The sequence below is a fragment of the Vombatus ursinus genome, unplaced genomic scaffold (assembly GCF_900497805.2).
Source record: "Vombatus ursinus unplaced genomic scaffold, bare-nosed wombat genome assembly UNPS02001287.1, whole genome shotgun sequence".
Lineage (NCBI taxonomy): Eukaryota > Metazoa > Chordata > Mammalia > Diprotodontia > Vombatidae > Vombatus > Vombatus ursinus.
Genome location: NW_020941065.1, coordinates 15872792 through 15882951, shown reverse-complemented (window position 1 = coordinate 15882951; position 10160 = coordinate 15872792). Strand labels below are relative to the sequence as shown.

Below are 10160 nucleotides of genomic sequence, written 5' to 3'. Positions count from 1 at the left end.
ATACTCTTTATACACACATTCACATATATACTCACATACAAACACATTCATACTCATACACACACATATAGACTCATATTCACACATACAGACTCACATACACACTCAAGTCCATACACATATACGCACTTATACACTCTTTGTACACACATTCACATATATACTCACACACAAACACACTCATACTCATGACACACACTCACATGTAGATGCATAATCACACATACAGACTCACATATACACACTCATACACATACACACACACTCATATACTCTTTATACACACATTCACATATATACTCACACACAAACACACTCATACACACACTCACATTTGCACTCACATATGCACACATACACATATTTATACTCACATACACACTCATACATACACACTCACACTCACACATGCAAACTGACATACACTCATGCTTATACACACTCATATTCACATATACATTCAGCCTCACACATACACACTCACATACACACACATTTACACTCATACACAATTACACTCATGCTCATACACACATATACACGCTCACATTTATACTCACATACACACTCATGCTCACACATACAAACTGACATACACACTCATGCTCATATATACATGCACACTCACACTCACATATATACTCAGACTCACACATACACACGCATATATACACATTTACACTCATACACAATTATACTCATGTGCACTCATACACACATATTTATACTCACATACACTCATACTCACACATACAAACTGATACACACCCTCATGGTCATACATACACACACACACATACTCACACTCACATACACACTCATACTCACACATAAACACTCACATTTACACTTACATACACACTTACACTCATACATACACACACACACCCAGCCTTACGCTCATACACACAAAGGCGTGCTGGGCGGGCCCAAGGGAGAGAAAGTTCGGGCCCTCATTCCCAGAAAGCCATAGGATTTTGACAGTCCCGAACAAGGCAGTGTCTAAAGAGGTTTTCCCGGTCATCTTTGATTATAAACAACTGAGTAAAAACAAACATAACCACCCCGAGGCACTCCCCATCCCTCCAGAGGTCCCTTTGTCCACACTCGGCAGGGCTCCTTTTCCGCAGACCTATTTCCATGGGGAGATAACAGCTGTTTCATTCAGGAGCAAGCTCTGATGGTAAATGGGCTCCCTGGAGTTTCTTCTGACGGGGCTGACTTAGAGGGCTCGCCATGGCCACCCAGCCCAGCTCAGTGACTTTCTCTGCATCTTCAGAGATGCCTTCTGAAATTACGTTCCTTCACATGTTTTGACTGGCGCATGGCATCTGCTTTCCTAACAGCAACCAGGAGATAAGGGGCTAGCTGTGGGAGGGGGACAGTTGGAGGAGACTGGACCAGGGGAAGGTCTGGAAATGGGCCCCAGAGAAGAACCCAAGGTGGCCTGAGGTCTGTGGGGCCAGCCTGCCCAAGCTCAGGGCCTTCTGCCTGGGCCTCCTTCTGCCCCCCGGGGGGACTGCCTAGGACTGTAGTCCAAGGCTTAGCTAGACAATGTGTCCTCAATGTCTCTACAGAGCTGTCTGTTTTCAGACCGGCATGAAAATAGCCCCCATCTGCCCCTGGGTCCCAGAGCATTCAGGGTTTCCCTTCGACCCTGGACAGACCCCTCTGGAGAACAGTGGGTGAGTGACGGCCAGCCTGGGTCACGGCAAGGTGGGGCCCTTAGAGCATCCACGAGAGGTGAAGCTTCCCAGTTTGACTGCTGCCGTCCCATCCCTGTTTTGTCCCTCCTGCCTCTGTCTCCCTTCCCTGACTGTACCCCCTGCATATGCTGTGATGTGGCTGCTGGTCTGTCGGCCCAACATGGAGCTTGCTAATGGCAGTGGGCAGTTCATGTGGCACAACGAGCTATGCTTGAGTCTAAACCACCTTCTCTCTCTCTCTCTCTCTCTCTCTCTCTCTCTTTCTCTTTCTTTCTCTTTCCTTTTCTTATAATCTGCTGGCTGAAGGCTGTTAAAAATATGGTTGGAATGGTGAGTACCCCTCTAAGTAGCAGCCGTGATCCAGGTGAGCCCAAGAAACCCCGTTTCCAACGTGACCTCTGGGAGTCATTTGCTGAATGAGTCATTAGGCTCTAGAGATTGGGGCTTCTTAAGCTGGGACCCCCAGGGGCCCATGTACTGGGATGAGAAAGAAATGTTACCCTTATTTTCACTGATCTCCCCCTTACGTGGCATTAGACACGACTCTGAAAAGGGGGTCTCTAGGCTTTCTGAGATGGCCAAAGAGCGCCAGCCCCCAAGACCGTCAGGAGTCCCCATGGGGAGAGGTCTTGGGCACTGCAGACTGACGGGGAATCCAGGCCCCCCGCATGGCCGAGGCTGTGTCCCCCAGGCCTCTCGCTTCTCAGGTTCCCCTTTGCACGGGCTTCACCGTCTGCTTCTCCTCTTCTTGTGTCTCTTCAGTCTATCTTTGGTTGGATTGCTGAGCTCCACGCGGATCCCGGGGGACCTCGAGCCTTTAGTCCATTCCGGGATTTTAGAAATAAGAGCTGTATGTTCCCACCCATTCCCGTCAGTTGTAGGGGTCTAAGACTGAAACCAGGAAACCTGGAACTCTTCCAGAAAGCTTGCTTGTTTCCACGTGACCGTCCCTGGCCTTCACTGGCGCTGGCCTCCTGCTTAGGGTTCCTCCTCAGGTCCCAGGGCCGAGAACGCTTTTCCACGGCAGTGAGATAGATGATCGTGCTGTGCCCACACACGGCTATACCCAGGCTTGGGGCTTCCTGCACCCTTTATCATTTCTTCCTCCTGGGCACCGCAGCCTCAGGGTTCGGCAAGGGGAGCAGCCGTTGTCTGTCCTGCCATGTTTCTCTGAATCCTCATTGTCCACCGGGGGGGTGAGCTTGGGGCCGGAGGCCTGGCTTCCTCCCGGAAGTTGGGGGGGCCAGCCTCAGCTGTGCCACCCCTGACCCTGGTCAGCCTCCTAGCAGTCACTTCACCTCACCTTCACAACTCCATCCTTCCAGGGCGTCAAGAGAGATGACATGCGAACACCAAAAGAGCGTCCTATGAGTGTCATCTTCCTTTCTTCGGAGCCCGTGGGGGGAGGGCCCCGGACCCCCTTCTCCCCCCTCCCAGGGCCCTCTCTTTGGAAAGCCTTTTTAGAGATGCCGCCCCCATGCCCAGCGTGGCTAGTGTCCTTGTCACCGACAGCAGTGATGAAAACGTTAGCAGTGCTGCTGCGGATCAGTGGGGTGGAGCCCACAAAGGCCGGGTCCGTGCTGACGCCTCTTCCCTGTCTCCCAGCTCCACCAGGTCTTGGTCCAGCTCCAAGCCGGAGAGAAGGAACAGGACTTTGCCTCGGCTCCGATCCAAGTGTCCATCAGCGTCCAGCTCTGGCGGCTCCCGGGCTGTCATGAGTTCCTGGCAGCCCTAGGTGAGAAAACGTTTCCTTCTTCAGTTGAGTCATTCTCCAGTTTCTAGCTTCCTCCTCTCATTCCTTCACTGAGAGATACTTGATGTTGTAGAGTGCTGGGCCTGGAGTCAGGGAGACTCATCTTCCTGAGTCAAATCTGGCCTCGCACACTTACTAGCTGTATGACCCTGGGCAAGCCACTTCACCCCGTCTGCCTCAGTTTCCTCATCTGTAAAACGAGCTGGAGAAGGAAAAGGCAAACCACTCTAGTATCTCTGCCAAGAAAACCCCAAATGGGGTCCCAGAGAGTTGGACGTGCCTGAAAAATGACTGAACAACATTTCTTCTTAATGTTATTGATGCTTTGTTTTAAAATCCCCATCCTGTGATTCTGAGGCTTCAGCAAAACCTCCCGTAAGACCCTGATTTTGTCTCAGTTGAATTCCTTTTTTTCACTTATTCTTTCAGAAACATTTGCTGAATTTTGGTGTAGTAGAAACCCAGCATAGCTCCCTCGGCCTGGAGTGGTGAGTCCCCTTAGGTCGGCCGTGATGCTGGAGCAGATAGGCAGATGAGCCTCCCAGTTAGTACCAAAGACTTGTCTCTTCTCTTGTTTTCTGTTAACTCATAAGGAGAGGCTGGGCCAAGAGCAGCTGCTCACCCCGGGGAAATCATGTAGGTTTGTCTACTGGTAGTGTGGAGGGGGCCCCCAGGCCTGAAGGGCCACCTCATGGCCATGTGCTCCAAGAATCTGGGTCTTTCAGCTGAAAAGCCAAAACTCTTCCCCCGTTTAAAGAAATAAAACACTTATAACAATCCTTCATTCCTGTAAGCCAGGGTTTGCTGAGACACAGATAGTCCCCATGCCAGAATTTCTTGGGCCTCAGAGAGAAAAGGTAACCTTCTTTTGCCTTTCTTGATCTCCACCTTTTTAAGTACACTGAGGTTGTAGGCCTGATTTCTAAGGACTTTCTAAAGACCGGTAATAATAATGACAATTATTATTATAACTGACAATAATCAAATAAGATTTGCAAAACTGGTTATGTACATTATCCCATTTGAGGGCTGTGGCAATCCTCTGAGGTAGGTGCTACAGGCATTTTACAGATGGGGAAACTGAGGCTGAGAGAGGTATAGGTGAGGAAGTGTCAGAGGCAAAGTCTTCCTGACCCTAAGTCTGGTACTGTCTCTATGGTGTTCTGCCTTTCACTGGCCAAAGGGAACGCCAGCTTCTCAACTGCTTGTCTCCTCTACACTCAGTCATCTTTAGTGGTTGCTGACCTTGTGTGATTGTGGCAAACGGCTCCATGCACCATCAAGGCAATCTTCTCTACCATTTGAGCTGTCCACACCGAAAACGGGCTGGTTTTACTTCTTGAGTTAGTGAGTTACAGTGTGTGGGAGAGGACTGATTGGGAGGCCCCAGGTGGGTCTGCCATGACCTCCTCCATCCCAGAGGGATGAGAAGGTGTAAAAAAGTTTAGGATTAGCTGGAGGGAAAGAGAGCGCCTTTGATGCCCTTGTAAGAGGTGTGAAGCCGTCTTCAGTCAAGGATGGAATTAAAGAAGTGCTCATCTTGGCTCTCAGGGGTCAGCCGTGTGCCTGGTGGCCCTTCAGACATCCCAGACACATTCTCTGTCCCGGAAAGCTCTGAGGATAGTGACCTCCTCGGGCAGCAGAGAAGACAGCCGGCTCTCAGCTCTTGAGATGAGTCACTCTTTGCCTCTCATGGGAGGTGGGTGAGGAGGTCATCTTCTCCTCCCCATCATCAGATATGCCTATCTAGAATTCTGTGTCCGAGGCTGAGCAGTTTGTAGTGTCTTGACTTGCTTTAATGATGCTCTCATCCTTCAGAAAGGCAGAGGAACCATCACCAAAAAGAAGAAATGATTGTTCATGTGGAAATAATGGGAACTTTGGCGGCAAATGCATTTCTCAGAATTTTGGTAGAAATGAAGAAGACCATGGGGGCAGTCTGACAAAGCACTAGGTTTTGGGAGAGAAGATTTCAAAGGGCTCAGAAGAAGGCTCAGTGGGATCTCACGGACTAAAATTTTACAGGCAGTGTCATCCTGTGAATGATGGGAAGCTCTCACAACGAAAATCTAAAGGCACAAATTCCAATAGGGAGGAACAGAGGCAATTTTCTATAGAGCTTTCCATGGATGCTGAGGGCAGTCCTTAGGTTCTCACAGAGAAATATGGAGCAGATGGAAGCAAAGGCCAGTAAGAGAGAAAGACTGTGACAATCTGGTGTGTCCCTTAAGAAGAGCGTCCAGGCTGCTGAGGCCGAAGCTGATGAAGAAGACTGTGGACGAGGAAAAGGGCTTCCTTCGGCCATTTTGGGGAAAAGCAGAAGATTCAGAAAGGGTGAGGACCACAGTGTGGGAAGACAATGACTTACACCAATAGAGGGGACCGTGATGTGGGAGGACAGTGACATGGGAGGATGGTGACTTACACCGGAGAAGGCAGAACGGTACCACTGTTATTTTTCTTCCTTTTTTCTGTTGAGGAGGAAAGAACTTTGCGCTCAAGAGGGCAGAAAAAATGGCTGAGGAAGAGAAAGAAAGGAAGATGCTGAGAAGGGTTCAGGTCAAGGCTGAACTGAAAAAAACTGGTTTTGCTTTTGTCTTTTTATCCCCAGCACCTGGCACACAGCAAGTGCTTAATAAATGCCTGTTGATTGATTGATCTCATGCTATTCTTATGAAAAAATATGGAAAGGTAGTACAGTTAGGTGGCCTCAGAACTGGTCCAATGGCTAGACCTAAAGAGTAGTCAGTGAAGGCTAAGGGAGACGATGAATGGAGTGGCGCGCCCTACCAATTCAGGATTGGCCCTGTGCTGTTTAGCAGACAGATGATGCAAAGCCAGGAGGGATTTGTAAAACACCGGATGACAGAACAAGGATCCAAAAACATACTGACAAGGGCTAAAATGTTGAAATGAATTTAGTAATATGAAGTTTATTTGGGATAAATTTCACGTCGCCTAACTTCACAAGTGCTACATGATAGAAGAGTGGCTAGATGGTAGTTCATCTGAAAAAGATCTGGGAGCTTCAGTGGACCACAAGCAGGATGTTGGTCAGCCGGGTGAAATGACAGCTCCAGCAAGCTTCTGCTTGAGCTGCAGAGAGGCCTCATGTCAGGACTGGGCAAGCTTGTCTAAAGCAGTGTCCAGGCTGGCGCAAGGCCATGTGACACTCAGTTGAACGAAATGGGGACATTTAGCTTAGTTTGCTGAAGAGAAGACTGGGGGAGGGGGGTAATTAGGACTCCTTCTTAGGTTTGTTCTGCTCGGCAGGGCCAGGTGGAAGTTTCAAAGAGACTAATTTCAACTTGGAGTCAGGCAGAATTTTCTAACAATCAGACTAGTCCACAAGTGGAGGGGGCTGCTTAGGAGGTTATGGGTTCCTCCATAGCAGAGATCTTTGAGAAGAAGCCCAATGATGTGCGTTGGGATTGTGGTAAAGAGGATTTTTCTACACTCGATGGACTCTGGGGGCCCTTCCAAGGCTGAAGTGCTTCACCCCTTTCCCTGGAGCTCTTTAAGCAAAGCTGGGGAATTCATAGGGGGAATTCATGCATAAGATCGAGAGTTGGACTAGAGGGCTTAGAAGGAAGGCCCCTTCTGACCCTAAGATTGGCTCTGGAACTCATGAGATAGTGGAGAGGACACTTCATCTGGAGTCCAGAGACCCAAGTTTGAATCTCAGCTGTGATACAGCTTACTGTCTGAGTGATCTTGGGAAATTCACAAAACCTCTGGGGCCTGTTTCCTCTTCTGTCAAATGAGGTTGGATCCTTTCTAGTTTGTCAGCCAGTGATCTCCTCCAGCCCCTCAGAACTAGACAGAACAGAAAGCCCCCCCCCCCACATACACAATATCTTGTGAAGGGCCTGGCACCTCCAGGGTTCCTGCAGCCTCATGTTGGGCCTTTGACCCTCTGTGAATACAACTGGCTTCACAGGAGAGTTTCAGGGCACAGAGAAATGGTGCTTCCTAAGACTCCAGGCTAACACCTGCCTCAGCTGATAACACACAAAGCCATCTAGGAGCCCAGAAGTCTCTTTCTCTTGAGCAGCATGTTCTGGCAGAAGTGTCCACTCTGTCCAGACAGCTGGTCATCTCTCTGTTCTTCCTTCCCCTCCCCCTCCACTTTCCACAAGGCCCAGCCTGGCCCTGTTTATTATTAGTCTTGTTTTAATCCAGTTTCAGGACATATTTCTGCAGATTTCAGAGACTGTTTATTCTCAAACTCACGTAGGAAAACGTCTCATAGCAACCAGAGCCCTAGGCAGCTACTGTGCTGAACCCTGGCGTCCAGGGACCAGCCCAGCTTCACTATTCTAGGACCTCGCAGGCTTTGCTTAAAAGGAAAAAAAAAAAGAAACAGCCATCGTGGTTTTCTTGATCACATCTTTCTGTAAACTCTGAGTCATGAAATCCCTCACTAGGTAATCCCGGTATCAGGTCAGTCTCAGACAGTCAGTTTGCCCTTGTGCTTCTTTGGGCATCTGTCCGCTTTGAGGCTTAGACCCTGCAGCTACGGCTGGTGGTCTAGTCATTACCAGACTGTGCCAGCCTTCACCTTCTGACCTGCACTTAGTGAATGGAGGAGGGGAGCCTAGGACGGGAAAGCCATGTCATCTCCTTTGGACCCGAAAGCTTTCTACAGAGCCAGAGATGTTTGTTTTACCAAAGGCTCTGGATCCTTCCACCACTGTCTACCCATAGGCTTTAGTGCAGTGCTTAGGCTTTTCTGTTTCACCAGCTTTGGATGCCTAGGCTTTGCACATATACGTTCATTCTCTGTCTCTATGTCTGTGTGTCTCTCTCTGACTGTCACTCTCTCTCTCCCTTCTCTCCCTTTCCCACTCACCCCTGCCCCTTTCCCTCTCCTGACTCTTGAGCATTTTCTCTGGCTGTTCCCCCATGGAATTCTCATCCTCCTCTTCCCTACCTCCTGGATTCTCCAGCGTCCTTCAAGTCCCGGCTAAAATCCCACCTTCTATGGGAAGCCTTTCCCAATCCCTCTGAATTCTAGTGTCTTCCCTCTGTTTATTATTTCCTATGTAGCCTGTATGTAGCTTGCTTTGTACACATTCATTTGCATGTTGTCTCCTCAATTAAATTGTAAGCTCTCTAAGGGCCGGAACTGTTTTTTGCTTTTCTTGTGCCCCTGGTGCTTAGCGCAGTGCCTGGCACCCCGCAGGTGCTTTATTGACTCACACACACACACACACACACACACACACACACGTTGCTTCACGTCTACTTGTTTGGCTTGCTGGTTTTCCCTCTTGGGAAGTCAGGATGCTGATGTCAGCATAGGAGTGAGTGTCCTGCTGAGGGACTCTTCCACCCCTGCTGTGCCTTTTGGAAGCCTCAATACCTGAGCTTTGACAGGAGGCACCAGCTGGGCCATGGCATTGGTTCCCATTTCTTTAGATGATTTCAGCCAAGGTGACTAAAGAACTGAGGTTCCCCAGCTGACAGTGATCCTTTAGGGCTCCATCTGGTAGCACCTGCACCCATTATGATTTGTAGACACATGCTTCCTACGTTCAAGTCGCCCATGACCTGCAACAGACAAGGCAGGTACTGGTCCACACACAGGCAATTTAAAAAAAAAAATATTACACCAAGTACTAAGTGAACTAGCCACTTTTTCTCCAAACATATCTCTCTGTGTTTTGCATAAACTGCCCCACATATTGGCTCTTCTGTAGAAGAAGAGATTGACATTCTTGTAAATATGTTTGGTAGAAAGAATTAACTCTTGGTACTAAATCATGGTTTGCCTCTTACTACCTTGGTATCTTGGACAACTCACTTCTTGAATTTTCTCCTCTGTAAAAGAAAGGAGCTGAGCCAAGCTCAAAGGCCCCTTCGAGCCTTCAGTCCTATTATTTTAAAAGATTTTCATATTTACAGCTGTATGAAAACAGACTAGGAAATCTGTGCTTCGTCCAAGAGAAGGACAGAAGTAGAGCTGACCAGTGGCCTCCGTGAAGTTAGCCAGTGAGGATGGCATCCCCAGGGACAACAAGACAAAAGTCCATTGTGCGTATGCTGAGGGTAGAGTGGAAAACGCAAAACTTTCCTTGTGATCTAATGAAAATCACATCTCCAGTCGAGGGGTCAGCCTTCATTTCTCGCCTTGATTTAGGAGGTAAATCCTAGCTATGAACAGTGAAGGTGAATGCCCACAGAAGCGGGTTTGGAGTAGGCGATAAACAAGGTGACAGCTTGGAGAGGCAGGCACCCAAGGAAGTCATAAGAAGACTTGCTTCTCTCAAGCCCCCATTGAGGGCTTGGACCTTCCCAGTAGACATGAATGTCTTTGCTGTTTCTTCCTCCAGGTTTTGATCTCTGTGAAGTTGGCCAGGAAGAGGTGATTCTGAAAACTGGAAAACAAGCAAATCGACGAACCATCCATTTTGCTCTCCAGTCCCTGCTGTCTCTCTTTGGTAAGATGGGGCCCACCTGTCACATGTGGCTAAGTCATAGGTACTGGGAAAGTAGTCCCTTCTGACCATGCAGACATGTGCCAGGACCTGAGTGCCAAACACCAGGGACCATTTCTGGCCACCAGAGAGGTTTCTTAATGTATCCTCATTTGCTCTTTAGAGTGTACCCTTCTGTAATACTTACATGCATTTTCACAAGTGGTCATATTTTTTTAAATATGGTAGAAAGCATTGCTTTTATTTCTCATCACCGTCTTC

General features: G+C 48.6%; 1 protein-coding gene across 1 annotated transcript in view; it reads left to right on the top strand.

Moving 5' to 3' along the window:
* Positions 1 to 10160, top strand: part of TTC28 (tetratricopeptide repeat domain 28) — a 639521-nt gene that overhangs the window by 623703 nt on the left and 5658 nt on the right. The window contains exons 20-22 of the mRNA XM_027863073.1: positions 2013 to 2036; positions 3312 to 3441; positions 9795 to 9902. Of these exons, the coding sequence (XP_027718874.1) occupies positions 2013 to 2036; positions 3312 to 3441; positions 9795 to 9902 (262 nt within the window). The remainder of the gene's footprint in view (positions 1 to 2012; positions 2037 to 3311; positions 3442 to 9794; positions 9903 to 10160) is intronic.